General features: G+C 36.5%; 1 protein-coding gene and 1 long non-coding RNA gene across 6 annotated transcripts in view; one reads left to right on the forward strand and one right to left on the reverse strand.

The window, feature by feature from the left end:
* Positions 1 to 18318, forward strand: part of si:dkey-247m21.3 (5-hydroxytryptamine receptor 4) — a 35223-nt gene extending 16905 nt beyond the window's left edge. For 3 of the 5 annotated variants that reach the window (XM_044096344.1, XM_044096343.1, XM_044096345.1), the window contains exons 4-8: positions 679 to 846; positions 1210 to 1410; positions 2846 to 2999; positions 3751 to 4409; positions 17613 to 18318. In XM_044096344.1, the coding sequence (XP_043952279.1) occupies positions 679 to 846; positions 1210 to 1410; positions 2846 to 2999; positions 3751 to 4409; positions 17613 to 17706 (1276 nt within the window). In that variant the 3' untranslated portion in view covers positions 17707 to 18318. Of the gene's footprint in view, positions 1 to 678; positions 847 to 1209; positions 1411 to 2845; positions 3000 to 3750; positions 4410 to 4995; positions 5111 to 5304; positions 5457 to 17612 lie in introns of those variants that run through there. The other 2 variants (XR_006368628.1, XM_044096347.1) reach the window with 2 other exon arrangements.
* LOC122819550 lies at positions 617 to 20317 on the reverse strand. Its single transcript, XR_006368629.1, has 4 exons — positions 20222 to 20317; positions 4270 to 4404; positions 1256 to 1418; positions 617 to 876 (listed from the first exon to the last, which is right to left on the reverse strand). It is a non-coding gene; the product is annotated as an uncharacterized LOC122819550 (long non-coding RNA).
* Between the last annotated feature and the right edge of the window lie 2067 nt (positions 20318 to 22384).

The raw sequence follows: 22384 nt of genomic DNA on the forward strand, positions 1-22384 counted from the left end.
TCTAAAAAGATGCAACTTGATCCAGTGGATTTTGATTATTTCACACACATTTATTGATTCCCATGACTAATTATTGCTAACTAATCAATTAGATTGACTTTACATATTTTCAGGTTAAGGACAAAACTTAACTGTATTTTATTGAATCCCAATTAGATTCTGATTGTAAAGTGAAAGAATAATGAGACAGGTTTTATCTAATTACTTTTTTACAGATTAAAAACTGAAAAGTGTGTCATGGATATGCATTCAGCTTCCTCAATACTTTCACAAAGCACTGCAGTAACAGCAGCAAGTTCTTTTAGTGGATGCATCCAGATGCATTGAACATTCTTAGAATAAGACTTTGGTTCCATTCTTCTTGTGTGTGAACATCTGTTTTTCAAGTATTACCACAGATTCTCTAATTAAATTTCAGTCTAAATTGCCCGGGGAATTAAATCACATGAAAATATTTAGCACTAACCCATCCTTGTGGATCATATTTATTGGAATATTGGAATCCTTGTTGTTAATACTTTTTACGTGCTCCTTTTACCACAATGCCTGTCGTACAGCCCAATTCTGTGACTGCAATTTCGAGAACCATTTTTCGATACAAACTAAGCCATGCTCCTTTATGCTGATGTGTCTGCATTTTAAAATGTTTTATTTTGTCACTTCTTATTCCTCTCACAGTTTTTTGGGCAACGTAATAAATAATGAACAACAGCAGCAGGAGCAGCAAGAATTCTTGAGCTCTTTGGAGACAGTTTTTCTCACCATCTTCCTCTCCATCATCATTATTTTGACAATGTTTGGCAACCTGTTGGTTATGGTTGCTCTCTGCAAGGACAGGCATCTGAGGTGAGGTTGTTTTGGGTTGTTGTTTGGTTCCTGAAGTGGAAGAAGTGTTAAAGTTCTCAAGTAAATAAAGTCAGCCTGCAGCTGGTAGGATGTGAACAGCAGTTAAACACCTTCATATCTATTTTTAATTAGATACAAAGATGAGTTTGGAAATGTCTGGAATTTAAGCATTTACTGGAGAAAAGCATTTGTACTTGAGTTATTTATTCTCTGTTCCAACGTCTTAGACTTATGTCCATCTATTCTCAAATCGATCGTACGATTTGAGACTGGAAAATGTGAAGCTTAGACAAAAAGAATAAGAACTGATATTTATTCTTCATGTTTCTGAGTAAGCTTTCCTGTTTTGTCGTTTCCTCTTAGAAGAAAAAAGACCAGCTACTTCATCGTCTCTCTGGCATTCGCTGACCTGCTGGTTGCGCTACTTGTGATGCCCTTTGCTGCCATCGAGCTAACCACCGGCCAGTGGCACTTTGGAGAAATTTTCTGCCTGGTGCGAACCTCTATGGATGTTTTATTGACCACAGCATCCATCCTTCACCTCTGCTGCATTGCACTGGATAGGTCTGTGTCTGCAACAAGAACACAATACAGGAGAATTGGAACACTTATGTTTTCTTCTAAAGCTCTGACATGCTGGATGGTTGACAATTAGACTTTGTAAATTGGGAGCAGTAGTTCTCAAATTTGAAAATAAATCAGGAAGTTCCCAATATCGTAGTTTTCAATTTATTATTTCTTTTTTCACCATTTCCCATTTCTCTCCTATGCCTGGGCTAGTGATTGAATCCTTAGTTATGTGTTTTAGAGGGGAGGCATCATTAATGGAGCTATTGCTGCCATTAATTTTGTGTACCCTTCTTGTTTTTCTTTCTCATGTAAATTACTGCCTACTAAGTACTTTTATCATTTCCAATGTTTCTTTTTAACACAAAGAAAATTAAATTATTCTAACTATTCTGCTTTCTATCATTCTTTTTTCTTTCAAAGGAAGGTAGAGCATGCCCAGATATTCTGTGTTGAGCGGTGTCTCTTTCTTTGAAGACATCATTGAAAAATGTGTGCTTTTCTTTCCTAGAATGCCCCGCAAGCTCCCTGTCTTTGTTTACCAGAAAGTATTATTAGGAGAGCTCATGGTGCCTTTAATTCTGTGCATTCTTTCTCATAGAAAGTTCTCCTTCCCATGTGCTTCTGTGTTTTTTTTTATTATTTTTTTTTACTATATCTCTTTCCTGTACAAAGCCACTGACAGAGCTGGTGCTACTATTAACTTTGTTTTCTGCTGTAGACAGGATGCCTGGCCTGGTAGCCCCTCGCTAACTGCCTCTTTTATCTGGTCAGAGCTATTAATGATGCATGGTCATGAACTGTGCGTACTGATTTTTATTTTCTTTCCCATTAATAGTACACATGCATTTATGTTCAGCTGTGTTTCTTGTTTTTTACACTGACTCTGGTTCTGCTGGTGATTTCTTTCTGTTACAAGCAGGTAATTTCTTTCCATTTGGTTCCTCAGGATGAAGAGCTGGTGAAAAGTCAAAGAGACGTCTTAATCAATTCAGTTTAGCTTACTCAGATACGCTTTTACTAACTGACAATAAATTATCAAGCAAATTTGACTTAATTGTATAATTCTGTGACTACATGTAAGTGGTTCCAAATCTATGTAGTTGGATTTTATTTGAATGAACTGAACTGATTTAAAATGAATTCTCTCAAACAGACGAGTATGAATGCATCATACAGAATAACGTCCTGTTGCTCAGTTTGTCACCATGGAAACATCTGATTCACAGCTTTGGGACTCTAAACATCAGCTCTAGTTTTACAACTTAAAAAATACAGTTGTCTGCCTCCACCCCATGTTGCTTGTGGTCACCACATTTTGAAAACCAATGGTCATTTTATTAAATGACTTCTATGTGTAAATTGCATTCAGTCTTGATCAATGCATGTTTAACACAGTGTATAATGTGCAAATCTGTGTTTGTTTTTCTAGATATTACGCCATCTGCTGCAAGCCGCTGGTCTACAGATATAAGATGACCCCAGTCAGAGTGGCAATTATGCTTGTTGGTTGCTGGGTCATCCCCACATTTATCTCCTTCCTACCCATCATGCAAAAGTGGAACACTATTGGGATAGAGGATATTGTGAGTTCTCAGTAGCCAAGATCGGAAATATTGAAAAGGTGTTGAAAATAGTGGCTCTCTTGTCTTTGCTGTTCAGATTGCTGACACAACAATATTTTCTGTGTTTCAAAAAACACAGGTGAGTTTGTTCAAGTTACAGATTGCCAAAGGCAGACACATGAGCCATAGCATCAACTTATAGTCAGTTTTTCTTTGACTAACAGTCCTTACTTCCTTCTGTGATGAGACAAGAGTGCCGTAGTCAAAAGGTTAAAGCCACGTGGTGTGAATAGAAATGTACGCTGTGATTTTCAGATTATTACAAGAAATTAATCCCTGTATCATATTTTTTCTTTTTTTATTATCCACCATATTTGACATATCTTGTTAAATTCCAGACAACTAAACTGAGGCTTGTCAAAATGCAGAAAAATGACAGAGTTGTGAATAATTTGCCTAGAAACCATGGATTATATTAAATTGTTTTTACATCTTGAGCTTCTGCTCCGCCTGTGCATTTTTTATTTATCCCTTGTTGTTTCTTAGCAGTTCCAGGGCAGCTTGCCAGACAGACTAAACCTTTTTTAGTTGAAAAGGATATTACTAAGTACTTTTTTATTATGGCTTTTAACATAACTGTTTCTTCAGGCTGTTTGGAATAAATGATGGAAACCGTAAGCTTGGGTCTCTCCAGAGTTCCTGTGTTTATTCTAAGCTAAACTAATCCTCTCCATATAGAATATATCATGATTATTTCTTTGTCTCCTGTCAGATTGAAGAGAAGCAATCCCTTTCGGGAGGCTCCAACACAAGTTGTGTGTTTCTGGTCAACCAGCCTTACGCCTTGATCTGCTCTGCCGTTGCTTTCTACGTGCCACTGGCCCTCATGGTTTTGGCCTATCAGCGCATCTATGTCACTGCCATGTCCCATGTCAGGCAGATAGAGATTCTTCACCGTGCCGGCTCCTTTCTGCATACACATTCGGACCAGGTCATAACCATAAGGTCTTCCAACGCCTTGGATCCACTGAATCACTACCGCTTGAGGACAGCGACCGGGACCTTCCACTCAGAACAGACTCAAAGAAGACACAGACGCATGCGCATTGAGACGAGGGCAGCAAAGACACTGGCGGTCATAATGGGCTGCTTCTCCCTGTGCTGGGCGCCATTTTTCATCACGAATGTGGTGGACCCTTTCATCCATTACTCTGTACCCTGGCAGGTGTGGACAGCCTGGCTGTGGCTGGGGTACATTAACTCAGGATTGAACCCCTTCCTGTACGCCTACCTGAACCAGGCTTTTCGAAGGGCGTTCCTCATGATTCTTTGTTGCGGAGACGAACGTTACACTCAGCAGAGCACCTGCTCCACAGACCTCCGCAGGCAGTCCTCCATTCAGTCAGTCAATGGGACCTCCATGGCTCTGAGGTAAAACACAGAAAAAAATAAAAAACAACCACATTTAAAGATTCTTTGCTCCAACAAGAATGCTGGGTTCCAGTTGTAATCAGAGTTGGAAAAGTCCTACTTCCCTGTCAGAAAAATCAATTGCATAGCCTTCCAAAGTTGAATTTGTGTTTCAGTATGGCCATGTCTCACATGAACAGTAGCAACATGTAGTGGAAACAAGTGCATTTTACAAGACACCCATCTTATAGTGAATCTAAAATCAATGCAGCCCCTGAAACTCTAAACTGAACAAATTGAAAGTTGTGTTTGCTTACTGAAGTAAAGCTTAAAAATATGTTTGTAAGAGCTATTGCGAACAATGTTTGTAGGTGTCACCATGTTGAATTTCCGACTTCTTAACTAGAACACAGTTACCTCGGATCTGACAGTAAATCCAGTTCCAAGTTCCCAATTCCCAGATAACTGGAACGCAGCATGAGGCTGCATTTTCTGAAATATAATTGCACATCAAGCTTATTGTGAGAGCAGTAATTATATGTGTGAGAGTAAAGGTGTAAATGGACTTGTTAGAGTGAGCATCTGCATGTGGGTGTCTCTCCTACAGGCCCGTGGCAAAGAGAAAATAATTTCTACGTTTGGTCAGAAACAGATCTAAACATCCCGTTCATCAAGGCAACACAAGTATTATATTATTGTAAAGAGTATAGTGCCTATAAAAAGTAAGATCAATAATAATTTTTTTTTTTTGCGAATACAATTTTAAGATAAAAATACAAAATAATAAATAAAAGTCAAACAGATATTAACTCCCTTGCACTTCATATTTAGCAGACCCACTTTTAGCTGAAATCACATCACTGTAATTTTACTCCACTTTTCCTCACAGAATTATTCACAATCTTATATTTCATAGGAATTGACTGTGAGCAGCACTTTTCAAGTTCTCCTACAAATTGTATTGGACTGACGTCTGGGCTTTGACTGGGCCATGCCAGAACATCTACCTCATTCTCCTCAAACCATTTTTGTGTAGCTTTGGTTGGATGTTTCGTTGTTTTGGTTGAAAATAAATAGTTATTTTTTCAGAAGGAACAATGTATCCTCCATAATTTCTCTATATTTAGCAATTGGTGCCCACCAAACACAGAATCTTGTCTGATGGAACAATAAGCTACATTTTGGTCTCATCAGACTAAATAACTTTCTTCTTCTTGACCATGTAGTCTACATGTCTTTTGGGATACTCTAGTCGAGCCTCGTTGACCTCCCAGACACACGTGTCTTTATACTAAAATCATTTAAGACACATTCACTGCAGTCTGTAATCTATTCATTTTCAGACTACAAGCACAAACGGTCTGGTCTGATGTAGAATTAGATAAGTCACCTAGGGGATGAATACTTATATAATCACTTACTATAGATTACATATTTTTAGTTATAATTGTTTTTTTTGCAGAGACTGGTATTTGATATATACAGTGGTTGAAACATTAAGTGTTTCTGCAGAGGGGGGTGAACACAGATGGACACCAAGCTTTTCTGTTTTATATGTGGAAATGATTTTTAAAACCACATACATTGTTCTTTTTCTAAATTATGCATCATTTATTTTGGCATGTCACATTAAAATTAAGTCAGTCTACATTGATGTTTCTGGTTATGTGATGACAAAATATGATAAAGGTCAAGTAATTTTGTCTTGAGTACATCATGACGAATAAATCACTATGCTTGTCATAAATGTATATTAACAAATACCTTTATGAATCACACCTCCTGATTTAAGTGTAATGTATATTACTATAGAAGTAATAGTGTTTTTCCACAGTAGGGTCTGTGTTAACGCTGGTGATTTAGTTGAAGGCTGAGTTTGGGTTTTCTGCTTCTTCGAGTCAGGTGGATGATGAAGGAGGCGGCCTTTATGTGTCTGCACTGTTTAACATTTTTACAAGGGCTTCGCGCTCAGAGAGAAACAAAGGCGAGCACATGATCACTTGCAGTCACACAGATGACAGATTCATTGAACATGTGTGCAGGGCACAGAAATGTGTGCTACACCAATATCGAATTCAGTCTATTTATATTATTTGAAGACAATAAAAGTTTGACCAAAGTACTGCATAAGTAAAATAAATAGTAAAAACAAACATATAAACAATGCTGGAAAACACAAAAACTCATTCAGAAGAACAAACAGTTCATATTGTGCTGAACAGCAGCTCACAGCAGCTGTTCTGGACTTCAGAAAGCTTTGTAAAAGTACAGGCTATTTACCAAATTAGCTCTAGCTGTAAATGTTAGTGTTTATTCTTATTTTTCACCATGTTTTTTCACTGGGATGTAGACTTGACAGTAATCAACATAATGAAAATTTATTCAACATTTCCTCAAAATAAATCCCAAGGGCATAAAATACAAAGATAAAAGAAGTCCTATTACAGACTCCTGAGGCATCCCACAGCCAAAAGATAATTGTGATGTATCACTCTGGCAATTTACATTTCTAGTTAAAGACAGAAATAATTCCCTCTCGTGTTTTTCCTTCAGCTGTCATTGTGAGTGTATATATACACAGTGGCTGAGCCGATATCTCGGCTCTAGTCTTAGAACTTTTACCTGGAATACCTATTTTGTGTGGGCTTATGTTTCTCTACCATCTCTGCACACATTTCTTTGGGCTCTTCATCTTTGTGTAGGAAACAGTAAAGACAACCAGCCTTAACTCCAGTCTGATGTCATTTCTTAAAATCCGTCCATGACGGAAAACAGACTCAATCAGATTACTGCCAACATGACACTGGAAAGTCAAATTACAGGAGGAATCCTGTCATGTTTTATCAGGGAGCTTTAGAGCTCTAAGGCAGGCTTGGAGTGCTGAGAGTCTGTTGAGTCAGCTTGGTGTTTTTCCATGTATTTCTTGCCACTACTAAGAAACAGAAGTGTTTTCATTACCTTTTTGCCTATAGGCAGATTTTAAATGTTGATGTGCTTGTGCTATTATCTCTAGAATACACAAATAGTTAAGTTTACTTGTCCTGATGACTATTTTTTTGTTTGTGGTTCGTACAGAGGCAGACATTTGGTTGAGTACTCTGAAATGCTGACATACAGTGTGCATTGTAAAAAGTATTCATACTTTTTGAATCTTTCCACATTTTGTCACATACAACCCCAAACTTTATTGATTTGGGGGATTTTTTTGTGATAGACCCTTACATTAAAATACAAAAACATTTTTCACAGTTTTCACATATTTTGGGAAATAAAAAGGTGAAAATTGTATCTTGTATCCAGGTTCGATACTTTGTAGAAACATTTCCCTGAAGCTGCAGCTGCTAGTTTAAGGGTGTGTTTCTATCAGTTTTGATCATTTACAGACAGAAATTTGCCAAGTAGCTCAAACTAAGTCAGACCGAATGGAGAGCATCTCTGAGCAACATTTTCAAGCTTTGCCACAAATACTTAATTAGATTTAAGTGTGGAATTTGACTCGGCCAGTCTAACACATAGTCATATGTTAGAATGACCCAGAATCATGACTTTGATCCAAATCCCTCCATTGTATGTGTGGCTGTCTGTTTAGGGTAAGTGTCCTGCTGGAATGTGAAATTCTGCCACACTGTTGAGTTTTTAAGCCTTCGAGTCCATTTTCTTCCTGGTCTGGTCCGTATTTAGCACCATCCATCTTCCCATCAACTTCCCTGTCTCTTTTAAACAAGAGCTTTCCCACAGCATGAGGCTGCCACCACCACATGTCTCTGGGGATTGTCTGTTTTAGAGACTTTGATTTTGACGTCAGACCTACAAAGGGCAGTTTATTAAATTCCACATATAGAGTTATAATACTACAAGAAGAATAGTTGTAGGTGAAGGAAGTCGAAATCATGGGAGAATACGGCGTTAATATTACCAGAATAAAATTGCAGTACTCGGAGAAAAATAGTAATTTTATGAGAATGCCAACATGAAAATAAAAAGTAAACAGAAAGTTTACTTCTTGCCAAGTTATATTCACCAAATATGGAACGTTTCTATTTATTAGAGGTATTGGGGTTCAGAAAGGTGAATAAAAATACAGACTATTTTAGGATTTCCGTTGTAAAAAAGAAAAAAACAAAACAAATCATGTATAATTTTCTGTTTAAATTACAATTAGATGTTATATGTTATATATACAATAACCCAATGCAGTACATTGAAATTTGTGGTTGTAATGTGTTTAAATGGCAAAAAGCTCAAGTGACATGAATACACACTTGATTTGTGTTTGGTATCAAAACAAAGTTGGACACTTTTTTTCCCTGGAATATAGACTGTCTTCCTGTTTTCTAAAAGTGAAATCACAACAAATCTTAAAGTTAAAGCATATTTTGTAAGGTAGTTTGACTTGTTGGCATTGCTAATGAACTTGATAAAATGTTTGAATGCAAAAGACTGAACAAAAAGGGGAAGTAAAGAGTGGAAAACATAAACAGAAAAGGAAAAGCGAGAACAAGTAAGGACATGAGAGAAGGCAGAGAGCTGAAAGAAATGACTGTAAGGAAGGAAGATGAGGATGGAACAGAGAGAAAGACCAGGAACATGGAAATATGGAAGGAAACGTCAGACAAAAAAAGGGATGATCACATTGCAGGCTCTTATGACGTGTTTTTATACACTGTCCTCATAAATTCCAGCACATGTGTATGTGCACACTTGTTAGCCCTGCGATGGACTGGCGACCTGTTCAGGGTGCATCTGAACTCTGCTGCTGATGTAATCTATTTTCCTACCTCCCAACAGAAAAAGGAGACTTTGAAACCTCCCAAAGATTGGCACAACTATGTGTGTGTTCATATACAGTATGTAGTTTTCAGTTTCTGTTATTGTAAAGTATACATTGGCTGTCAGAGCTTGAGGGCTGGCAGAAACATCCAGAGAGAAAGAATGCACTATGCTCTGATTAAACCAAACTGGAACCTTTCAAAAGTTATGGTTAAACATGAATACCACACTTACAGTGAAATAGAGCAGTTTCTGTCAGTTTTGACTCAAACCTTAAAATGACAAATAATTCTATAAATTTTTTGGGAATTCATAATCTGCTTTGTGTTTCAGTTTTGCTGCTCCCCTCTTAGTTTAATGCATAAGATGTTATCCTCGATTCCTACATTAAAAATCCTAACCAGTTTTGTAATTTGTTTGCATGAGAAAGTGTATAATTCTAGAGGTTTGGACATTAGAGGAAGAGAAACAGACATGACAATTTGTCTCTCTGAGTGTTAGATGAGCGAGAAAAATATCAAGCATCAAATCAAGACTGTCAAACTGTTCCAGTGACAAGATCTTTGTGATTCTCTGCGAGTTCCCCTTCAGCTCTGACTCAAACACAACTGTTCTAAAAATAAAAAAAAGTTTTACTAACTTTTCTGCAGTTTTTGAACAGAAGATACCAAAATGCAGAAGCCATGTAACTTGGAAACTAAATAAACTCCAAATTCTTAAACTCTCTTTGTAGTAATTCATCGCTATGAAGAGCAGGTGAAGCTGAGCTTCAGGGTGCAAAGAAATTTAAGAGCAGGTAAAATCTATACTCAGGAATCCAAATGGAATTATTTTTTATTGGATAGCCCTAAAAATAGAGGATAAGTGTATGAGAAGGCATTAAATATTTATTTTAACATTTGCTATTCACTTGTATAATACATAAAAAGCTTGCAGAACTTATTGCGTTGGTTATGTTTATGTAATTTCAGCCCTGTTGAGCCACCGATCAACAGGTCTAAAATGTCTTTGCACTTATCCCCCCATGTTTCCAGGGAAAAGAGAATTTAAACAAAAAGAATCCGAAAATTTTGTGCTGAATGTGAATATGGCTCAAGTTTGAGAGAGAAGTCGCTCTTGAGAGTTATGTGCTGACAAACATATTGAACTGTCACAGTACAGACATTCGTAGGTTCATGCAGAAAGCCTGCTTGACGCAGGTTATACCCCTGTCACTTAAAAGAAGGCATGCACAGATCCATGTGTTTCATTATGTGTCATAACAGAAAGTGTACTGATTAAGCTGCAGTATAAAGAGCACTCTACAACTAACTACTGCAATAACAGCAGGTAATAACACACGTCTGCTTAATTTTAATTTGAAAGTTCAAGTTACTATGATACTTGATCTGTAACAGCCGGTCATCATTACGGCATACAATCTATTAATCATACAAGTTCCCTAACCTCTGAGGACTTTCTGTAAACATTTTCATAGATCTCTTATTAATAATCCCAAAACTGCACTAGAAATTAAAGTGTCCTGTAATATCAGACTATTGATTCTTAGTGGATTCTGCACATTTAGTAACTTTAAATAGATGAGATTCCATTTGTATGAATGCAAACAGGAGACACTAAAGAGCTTCCACCTTTTTTTCTTCCTCCCAGTTTGTTGAACTCCAAACAATCACATCTGTATTTCGGTGGTGCACACAGGGGTCACTACTGAATCTTTAACCATTCAGCCTATTTTAGCTTCAGGTGAAGTACATACTTTACATTTCTCAGTCTGCACAAAAAAGTTTGTAACAGTGGGTATCTGAAGCTGACGAGTGAAGGGCTCAGTTTAAATCTGACAAAAATACAGACACTGAGCCTGTGCACTCGGTGCAGCTGCAATTTAATTTCAGTTTAAATTTCAGACATTCTTAAGATTTATTTAGTTTATTTCATGTTTTGTCTCTCTGATCATGTGTTTTTATTTAAACCTTCTGCAGCAGAAACTTCCCCCTCAGAAGCAGATAAAATACAGAGTAGGTCCTTTCAGTTCGGTTCAATGCAGGTAAATTGTTTTTGAGGAAATTGATCATTGTGCTCCCAGTTCAGTAAAGTCCACCTGCATGCCAAAGCAAATATGAATTTAATTTTGGGGCATTGTGCTGGCAGCACTCTGAGTGAGTTATTGTAGCACTCCAGTCACCACAGCTCTTATGTGCATCACATGCTGCCACAGCTCTAGCTTCAGATAAATGGATGGCTTTAGCCACGTACAGAAAACAGTCCACTCCAAAATATACCATGCCATGCATAGCTCAGGGTTTCAGTGGTGGTTCTTGCATGAATGGTGCTTAATGGACCCCGTCCTACTGTTACTGTTACAAGCAGTAGTTCAAATGCAAAGTCTACCTATTTGGTTCTCCTGAGACCCATGAAAACCAGCTGTAGATTTTTAGGCGTTTAGTTTCACACATTTAAGAATCCTGTGTCGTTCTTGCTTTAACATGCTCACAAAACAGCTTGTTTCATCTGAAAAATATATAGCTTATTTCAGATAATTGTGTAGATACTCAAAGACCTTTCAGATGTCAGGATAATCACCACACCACATTCCAATATAAATCCACACATGAAAACAAATTGATATTTAAGAAGCAGAATTATGGCCTGCAGTGTTCTGGTCTAACAAAAACAGAGGAATTTTGGATCAACACAAATTGGGCCCAGACATCTTATCTTGAAAAAAAATCTTCCAATGGGTGAACGATGGACACCTTTAAGCTGACAGACCGGCTTGATCCAGCCATGATTTTGCTTTTCTGCACGTTTTTCTGAGACTGGTGTAAGGTGCAGACAGCTTCTAATAAGTTTCAGCTTTTTCCAAGAGATGGTATCAGGACGGGCCGGTTTTTCACACATTGGTTAGACAGGCTGACTGGTGCATAAGCATATAGCTTACTAATATATAGCATTGGTTTAGCTTCTTAAACTGCAGCTTCAAGCTTAAACGTACAAAACTCCAAAGCACTTTGTTAAATGATTACCTGTCAGTTGTTTTAATGATGTGCCCCCCCTCCATTGTAAACAGTACTTGCAGGGGTAAATGACAGCTGTCCAATGACTGAGAGCAAAGTACTACAACAGACCCTGAGTGGTTTTTCCTGTAATGTGCAGTGAGTGTGAAGTTAAACGAGGTAAAATTTAAGCCCAAATGAGAAGAAAATTGAGAATGATTGAACAAATGCAAATAAGATCAACCATCAGTTCAATGCCCTTATGTAGAATCTGTTTTGTAAATCAAAATGCCACAGAAAAAGATCTCTAAAGGCTTTTGCTTGTTATTGAGTTGTACATCTATAAGCAGGAAGTGAGTTGGTTTTACTTCAGTGGAATGGGAGAGGATCAAGAAGAAAATCCTGGCAGATAAAATCGTTTTTGGCCTTATCTGAGAACACCAGGCCTGTTTGGAGAAAGGAGCGGCTTTTCTTTTGATCTCTGACAGGAGACACAGTAGAGCACAGTGTAATGGATAAAAGTAACTTTAAACTATAGAAATTTTAAATTAATAATTTTTTTAAAAATCTACATTTCCATACATTAATTTTTATAATGACAAAAACAGGTATGATGGAGTAATAGAAAACAAACAAATGCCAAGGGATTTTTTAATGACATGCTAGTATGCAATCATTTTAAGCTTGTATTTAGATTATGCTGATTTACTAGTAAGTTTAGCTGAATTTTTTTTTTTTTTTGTAATTTGAACCAAGCATGCAAGAAAGGCGCTTGTGATCTGTCCAGAGACTTTTCTGCCCCACAAACCCAGAAGCCAGTGCAGACTGATGATAAATTATTCTGTTTATAGTTTTGTTGGTCATTGTTGAAGTTTCCTTTCCATGAAGAATTTGAGCAACAACCTTTTCCAGACTTAATTTTCCTTTTGAGAGCCGTCCCAGTTAGGCTAGTGTTACATGTGCAAAAAAGCATTTTTAAATTGTTTAGCTGCAAAAATTGTGCCAGTGTGTGTTGTGACACATAAATAATTCTATGCAAGTGGTCTGGTTTAGATTCTTCTGCAGTCTGTCTATAATACACTTATTAAAAATATTAAAGAGAATCAAAAGTATGTGTGGCTATGTTTTCCTCTTATTCCCAAGTTAACGGGCAAGTTAACTTCCACAACATATTTTGATGACTTACCCTTAGCTTTCATAACCCAACCATATTCAGATTTGTTTTTTGTGATGTTTATAAAGAAACTTTGAAATCTTTCACACCAAAAGACAGCATTAGCTGCCCACAGCGGCGAGCAATAACGTTTTATAGCTATACATGTAATGCCAACTGACTTCCTGCAAACTTTACATTTAAACAATGACAGTGCACAGATTACATAATGCTGCTGAGGGAAATGCAACTAAAATCTACAATAAGAGACTTCTGTTTGAATTCTAAACTGAGAGCTGATTATTTTTCTTGACATAATATAAATTATATTAAGGCAGACTTGCATGCTCTCTTATTTAAAGGAGCAGTATGAAAGATTTAGTGACATCTAGTGGTGAAGCTTCCATCTACTGCCAATCTTTCATGTTCCTCCATTTTATTTTGGCATGCATAGTAAATATGAGATTCATACATGTGGTGTTATTTGAAATCCATTTATGAATCTGTTTACTGTTTAGAGTTAGGAACAAGGTTTAAAAAGAAACTTTAAAGCATGGCTCCTAAGAATAATATTTTGTTACCTGCATTTTTTGTTATCTTTTTAGTTCAACAGTAAACAGGAATACAAAGATCCACCGACTTTCACAAAATCAGTCTTGAGTGCACCCTTATGATACTAGCATATACTTGGGATACTTCATTAGTATCTACTAGGGCAGATACCAATGATAATGCCTTTTGAAGGAAGAGTGGTTATTTTATTAAAAACATACTGACCACAGATAATAAAGGCTGTTATCCCAGTAGTCATCTTCCAATCTCTGTTTTTTGTGTGGCAAGTTTAGGGGAAATAGTGTTACAACACTTTCATTTCAATATGTAAAAATATTAGCTTTGTGCTTTTATATAAGCTAGTTTAATGAAAAAAACATTTCCCAAACAGAAGTGATATAAAGCAACTTTATAAAAGACATGCATGCAACTGCAAAGATTGTTAAAAAGGCCACTTGCTGGTCACACCAGCTCATCATGCTTGGACCTGCTTTTATTCTGCTAAACTGCTTCTCTGTTCTTGTGGGAAAACACAATCCACCCACCGCCGCGTCTATCCCGTCTCATTGCCTCAGCATTAAAAGATGATGAGACACAATTTGATTATTTAATGTTCCCAAACCATAGTGGGACAAAATTAAAGGAACACAAAGCTCCCCTCTATCTCGTCTTGATCTCCTTTAAAGGTCACATAACAGATCAGTTGATGTTTTGTTCACAAACGACAGAAATGTTGATGTTTTCAGGGTAAGAAGATGAACAATTATTTCAGTACAAGTATCTGGACCGCAAAAATATTTGTCTTTTACTGCAAAGAAAAATGTTTTTTTATTTTTTATTTTAAACCAACAAATTGCATAAATATTACAATTTATGATGCCTTTTAAAATGTAAACTCAGTTGGATAAAAGAATTATCTACATTTGGAATGTTAGGCTTTCTAAAAGGGTTCAAAGAGGACATTTGCTACATTACTATTAGAATTTTAAAAGCCCTTTTGTTCCCATGAGACAAATTAGTGAAATACCATAAGGGCCAACATTCTCCCGTTTCTGGCTGCCAGTAAAAGAGCGTACAAAGAAGCCTCAGCTGTTCTGCATAAATCTGAATTTGTATAGCAAGTGACAGCTGGCACGTCCTAAACAACATGAAGTGATTTAAAATTACAAAAATGTGCTGCAAGACCAGTCACCATCTTGTTCAGCAAACTCTCCCAGGATATAGTCAGCTATGCATTTTTCATAAACTGATCCTGACAAATTTGATTTGGAAAATCCCTGTTCCCTATTCATATTTTTTAAAAATAGAAATGTTCTCTTTTGATGAAGATGACAGATACGTTAGGGTCACAAATAAAACTCAGAACTGATTTCATACTGCCTTCAACTGACTGAGGAAAGACCCATATTTTAACCAATGTGACAGTAGGACTTACTTATAGCAATAGTACAACCATAAATAAAAGGAATTTCTGCTGAGATGCGATTTTATTTTTTTTTAGGAAAAGAAAAAACATGTTTAATCTGATTTAATGTCAAATAGTGAGGAAACGTTGATTATCTTTAGTAAATGTCTGTTAAGTTATTAAAATGTCATTGCTTGACGACCTATCTTGGCATCCGGCTCAAAAAGAGTTTTGTCTGAATCATTTTGTTTTTATATTTCTGATATAGAAATTCAAACAAAGCTTTTAAATAAACATCATGATTGTTGTGCTGTTACTGTGAAATGCAAGTCTGTTTTTTCATTCTTTTAATGGAATGATGATATATTTGGACGTTTTGAGTCCTCAAGCAGCTGCAACTGTTATTTACGTTCCTTTCTCTTTAAGAATGTGGTTTAAAAAATTAAGAAATTACATTTGTTTTGGCTGTGTGAAGCAACATGACCACTTTTACCAAAGTCTGCTTTTGATTTACTGATTGGGCACTTGTGACATTGTTTTGCTGACTCAGCAAAAGAGAGACAGAAACCAAGAAGAAGAATCCCAGTTGAAACTAAACATGATCAACTTGACAGATTTGGGTCGCGATAATCGTTTTGTTTATATCATATTCTTTGCTACTTTGTGTGTGAGAAAAGTTTTGTCTGTTTTCTCCAAGTGGAACCTTGACATGAATCCATTTTGCTAATCAAGTTTTAATAACTTAATTTGTTTTTTGTCCTTAAAGCCACATTAGACATTTTTGCACAACAGCTCAACTATTATAACTTCATTGAGTTATTTTCTACATTAATAACCTTATTAATGATGCACATATTTTAGAGAGTGACTCAAACACACTGTTTACTTGTTTACCTTTGCTGTTTACCTTTGGTCTATTTGGCATTAGGGCTATTTATGTGGACTGTCTCTTTTAAACATTCTAGTTATGTGGCTTTCTTTCTGAGAAAGCAGGACATGAGCATGTGTGGTTTATGTGTTAGTTTTCAGACCCTAATAGGTTTTTCACATTTTATCATCAAAACCTGTCTTAAAATATATAAAGTTTTCTATTTTTACTCTATTAAAAATAAAAGACTGAATCATAGCCTTAAAAGTATCCAGGAGGTCAAACATAAAATGGACTTCTGACTAATGAGGAGGATGTTTTGGCACTATAACTAGGATCAAATGTAATTCCAAGAAAGTGTTCATGTAGCCGTTTGAAAAGAACTATTAATGTTACATTTTTTTAGTAACTAACAAATGGCTGGATGATTATGCTCTTTGCATCTCTTGTGAATGGTAGTAGATATTTCTCTGTTTTCAGTTTGTTGAGCTGGAGTAGAAAATATTACCACAATGCCGAGATGAAAATTTCCTTACTGTTCGAAAATGGATGCCATTTCTGTTCTAAAGACAGCAAAATAATGTATAGAGAAGAGAAATTGTTGTTTATTGTTAGTTTCTTTCTGGGAAGAAAAAATAAAGGTACATTTTAAACTTTCTGAACTCGGTTAAAGAACAGTTAGAAAAATTATTCACAATTGGGAAATTTTAAAGGAATTTTTCCGTTTTCCTGGGAGTAGTCCAAAATATGAACCCAAACTCAGACTGTGAAATCTACAGAAAAAATAGAAACCACCCAAGAGTTTCTTCTCAACATGCCTCAGGCTGGCCAGTGAAATACTACATTTCCATGACTGGACCATTGGAGAAGGCCTGGAGAAGAATGTAATGGTTGGAAGTAGTGTCAGGAGAGAAGTCTCTTCTCTCTAAGACAAACATGGGTTCATGACTCAAGAGTGTCATGTTGCATCCGATTTAATCACAAGACCTCTGGAAGAATGTCCTTTAACAACAAGTGAGACCATATTGGAGATGTTTAGCCAATTATAGGGAGCCATGTTTGGAGAAAACCAAAGAGTTGTGGGATCAAGTGTGAGGCCATCTCTGTTGAAGCTTCGTCCAAACTGAATCATTCAACCAATAAAGCAAAGCTGTGGAAACGAGTGGGTCAAAATTTACCCACAATAGCTGAAAATAATAAAGACACGCAGAAAATGGAAAACTCAAGCTAAATCTGCTAAAGGTGGTTCTGCTAAATGTGTCAGTAATTCCCAATGGGTTTGATTCCACTTCCCATGACTTCTCCCCATTACTGTTCCCAGCAACTCCTACCAAGATCTCGATGACAGTAGTTTACAGAATTCAAAATTTTCAGAGCTCTACAATAACTGGAAGAGTTTTTTAAAGATGTTTATAACTTGAAGCCTACTTTCTTGCATTAAGACTTGGTTAATGTGGGCTAACAAAGTTTTTTTCTCTTTCAGATTGTCCTTCCTGCCAAACAGAAGCTACAGCGATAATGGCCAGACAATCCTTGCCAACGAACAAGAGTCTCAGGACTCTCTTGGGCCCCTATAAGGATAACTTTACGGGAACCGAACTGTGAACTGCTCATCAGATTTAGGGGACATTTAACTCCAATGTCTTGGCATCTGTGATCTTCAACAGTGTACTTTAATGCTAGCTGACTTTCCATAGTGATGCAGTTCCCTCATGATCCTTGGCTGTTTCATAATAGCAATGTAATAGCTCAGTGAAGATGAACTCTGCTTACAGAATGTGACATACAAGACAACTGCTGCTACTCTTAAAATCTAATGTTTAATAAAAAAAAAAAAAGTACAATAGAAGTGCATTTTTGAGGTAAGCATAAAGCATATTGAGGTTGAAATGGAGATCTGATGTTACACTTTTGTTTTATATTTTGAAATGTGATTTTTGAGCACTAGATGGCAGTAAAGGAACCACTGCTGTCCTTGCCAAATGGGAAGGCAGAATATGATAATTCAATTAATAATTGACAATGAAAAGCTGATAAATGAATGTATCTCAACAATATCAAGGGTTTACCTCCGTTAGGTTTTTGATGTCTGGTTGAACGCTGACTGTCTCCAGCCCAGAAAACGTCTCCCAAATTATGAATTTTAAGGTGGATAAAAAGCCATCCATTGATTCAACTCTCATCTTTTTCCAATCTCTCGTGAGTTTAGGCCTTAAATTTTCTCTTCCAAAGGTGGCGTGTTACAGCGTACAGTGTCTGGAAATTTTGGAATCCTGGGTGGTTTTAAATAAAAAGTGACTTCTGCCAGAAAACTGAAAATAGATTGCTCTTAGGTCTTTCAGCTGGATAATTGTGGTCAAATCAAGACAAATGACTCACCACACTCAGTAACAACCTTTTTTCTTGGTCATGTCGGCCTTCAGAAAGCAAGGAGAACTGAAGAGAATAGAGATTGTAAAGAGGAACTGTCAAAGCTTTTCTCGAAATTTTATTTTAATTCAAAATGAAGAGAACAGCAGTAATAAAATATTTTTTTAACTGATTTCCTGATTGGAAATAACACAGAGCCTTCTTGCAATCATACATCAGAAGAAGTAATGCGTTACCCTTTTAAAAATATTTCACTCCTGCACACTTTGGTGTGTTTTATCCCCTCCTAAGGCTTTATCTCACTGTTCCACACAGCTGATGCTGTATTTTGGTTTTAACAACAGTGCTAACAACAGAAAGATATTTTTAACCATACAAGACACAAAGCCAATAGTTTGTCCTTTTAAGGACCGAAGGAAACCAGTAGTGTTGCTATTTTGGTGAGAACCACAACCTAGCTGCCTTTTCTTTAACAAATCAGTCCACTGAGAGGGGAAAAATGTTTCTTATTTCATTCAACACATAAGAGGTCAGGCTGAACTACAGCTTTAAAACAAGAGTTGTCTTACTTTGTTTGAGAAATAAGCATGTGAGAAGTGGCTGCCATGTGAACACATCAAAACAGAAGAAGTTTCCCAAATCAATTTACATTTTCAGCCATTTATTTGCTCTTCTGCTCTAAAAAAAGAAAAACTGATCTTTAAAAGTAGTTCAAACAACATTACTGATTCAGGTAGTGATGGGTCTCTGTGTACCCAGTAAAAAGGGGGCGTGTCAGATGAAGCCCTTTGTGTGGTCTAGCTGAAAACCGCATAACTGACAACAAACGATGCCTCACATTGCATGGGTCACGTGACTGCTTCATTTTGCGTGTCGGTTTTCAAAATAAAAGCGTGATGAGCCGTGCCGCTTCATGGGTTATTGTACTTGATCGCGCATCAGAGGAATTTTGTTTTCAGCAGTGGCCGAAATAAAAGGAACCTTGACCAACATAGTTCATGTATATTAATGATTTTGATGATGGGACTCATCAAAATGCAATGTTTGTTACCGGTTTTCTTAATTGTTGATTATGGTATATTTTATGACTTTATATTTGTGTGTTTTAATTATGTAAAGCACTTTGAAACTGCATTGTTGCTGAAATTTACTACACAAATAAACTTAATTGAAACAGAGCCAGCAAGAGGAAAAAAAATCTGACATCTGGGAATACTTTGAGATAATCACAAGAATCTTAAATAAAAATAATTAACCCTGTCACCTCCAAAATTCTCACCTTCTTGAAAGTGACTTCTCTTTACAATCCCTATTTCTTTACTCTGCACAGCAGAAACAGACTAAAGCTGTTGGAAGAGTAAAATTCTGGCTGATGAGTGAAAATATAAGGGATCAGTTCAGAGAGCCAAGAGAAATCCAAGAAAAAGAGAATTTTGAAGAATTTGAGTTTTTCAGGAAGCAAATCAGCCCCAACAAGCACTGCACTCCAAATACACTGAAACAAATGTCTATTGTCAAATCAGTATGAGTCACAATGCTCCCATTGTTTCTACAGCAGATGTCACTAGTGAGAAATGAATGAACCACCAAGTAATGAACCTTTGGGTGAAGCAATGGGCTGGGAAGCTTCATTGCTTCACGAGGCTTCATTTGGCCATCACTAGACTCAGAACCTATAGTCATGTTTGCCATTGAGGAGTCAGGGGGGGAAAGAAAACTTACAAAACAGAAGCCAGGGGAAGATCAACCACAGGAACCAGTAGAGAAGAGCCTAACAACAGAGACTGGGGAATGTGATCACTGGTGTGAACACATGCAGGTGAGCTTAATTAGCAGAATGGATGTCAGCTGTGACACCCTGACATTAGCTGCGTTTCCATTAAAATTTGCCCTGGACTTTGTTGATATTCTACTAAATATCAAAAAAGCACAATTTCGAAATTTAATTAAAATAACACGTTAATACGTTTGTTAATGCAATCAGTCATTAAAAAACTTATGCGATCCCATCATCTTCCTACAACTTCCTGTTACCGTTCCCGTCTGTATTAACATCCGATCACGTGATTCGTGTGATGCAAAGATTGAAAGATTTTGATACACCTTTTGTCGTGAGTTTTTTTTTTTTTTAATTGCTGTGTTTTCATTAAGCTATTTTATTTTTGTAATTCCAATTTGCGCAATTATATTCAGGCTTATCAGCCACGTTTTTGAACTGTGGCAGAAGACCGGAGTGGCTGGAGAGAATACATAAGAGTTCCTGAAAAATTGTCTAAATAAAACAAGAACTAAAATCTAGTACTAAACACTGACTCACAACAGAAAATAAATACATGTACAGCACAGAAACGTGATCACGGAATGAACAGAACAAGGTAAAGAATGAAAAATACTGGATTCTCAAAGTCCCAAAGATTATGATATATAGTGACAGTTCAGACGGAAAGAAGACATTCAGGACGAGTTGCTGAAATTACTTCTCAAGCTTGAATTAAAATCTTAGTTTTTTTTTGTTTTTTTTTTAACTGTCATTAAAAAATTTTGTTTATGGAAATTGTAGAGAGAACAGGCTGGGGAGTAAAAGGAAAAGCATGTTTAAGTGTGGCCACTAGGTGTAGCAGCAGCACCGAAACCTGGGATGGTCCTCTTTGGATAAAAGTCTGTACATAAGAACTTATGTCTGCTTATTAATAACAAAAATCTACAATAATAAAAACAGCAAAAACATGGTCAATGACATCACCTGCCTTCCATTATTTTTATATGAGCAACAAACTTCAATATCGACCAAGTGAGAATCTGTAGAAATATTTACCCTTATTTAAAATATAAATAATTTCCTTTTTTGCCCCTGTTACATCTTAGATCAGGGTTTTTACTGGGTTTGTGGTTTTCTAACTTTTACAGCAGAAAAGCTGATATCATATGAAGTTTTACAAACTGAACCAAAGGTAACAAAGGTAATAAGCAATGATTTAAACAATCTTTGTGTAGTGTACTATAATTCAGTACATGTGTGACAATTTTGATAAGTATGATTTACAGTGACCTAAATTGGTATAGATGGCGAATAAAAGGAATAAAAAGTAAAATGGCTTTTACCAGCCGACAAAATCAAAGTTCAAGTTCACCATTGTGATGATTCACTTATCAAACATACAAATAATTAAATCAAACTAGATTTTGCACTAGACTGTGTTCAAAATTAGATGTAACCCTAACCTTGTGTTAAATAATGCTGATAGTTAAAGGATTGGAAACCTGCTTGTGAAAAAAAGAGATTATCTGAGAGTAAGTTTTTAAGCTTGTGGCTTTGTCAGCACATTAGGATGTAACTTTTTAACTAAATCTCAGTTACTATGTGTACCTTCAAGAGAAATGTTTTTTGTAATGGACAACATCTTTCTTGATCCCCACAGTGTCGCCGAACTCTACACACTCAGCACTACTTCAGAGAAGATTCGTCTGGAGCACCTGTACTTTTGCAGAATACAAGTGTGCTCTGTATATTACACTAAGGTGATATAAGAGAATTATAAACAGCTGTTAAGCCCTTGCTACATGTCAAACTAAACTTTATCAAAATTCCTAACCTGCTAGAAAACAACCTAATCTAAACCTGCATATTGAAGATCAACAGTGGTATGAATTCTAAGAATAAATGCTTTTAAAGTTCCAGATGACAAAGTCTAATATTCTTCAGTCAGGATGGACTACATAGTCTGCAATTCAGTACTTCAGAGTTCCTTGCTTTCTGGATTTTCTGTGTCCACTTGCACAAACTTTCTGATTTTATAGTCATAAAAGTTGATTGCTATCTGGTATTTCTTCCATTTCTGATTCACTAGACAGGCCTTCTACTCAGGTACTCACTAAGGAGTAGTT

Source organism: Gambusia affinis, linkage group LG17 (assembly GCF_019740435.1).
Source record: "Gambusia affinis linkage group LG17, SWU_Gaff_1.0, whole genome shotgun sequence".
Taxonomy (NCBI): Eukaryota; Metazoa; Chordata; class Actinopteri; order Cyprinodontiformes; family Poeciliidae; genus Gambusia; species Gambusia affinis.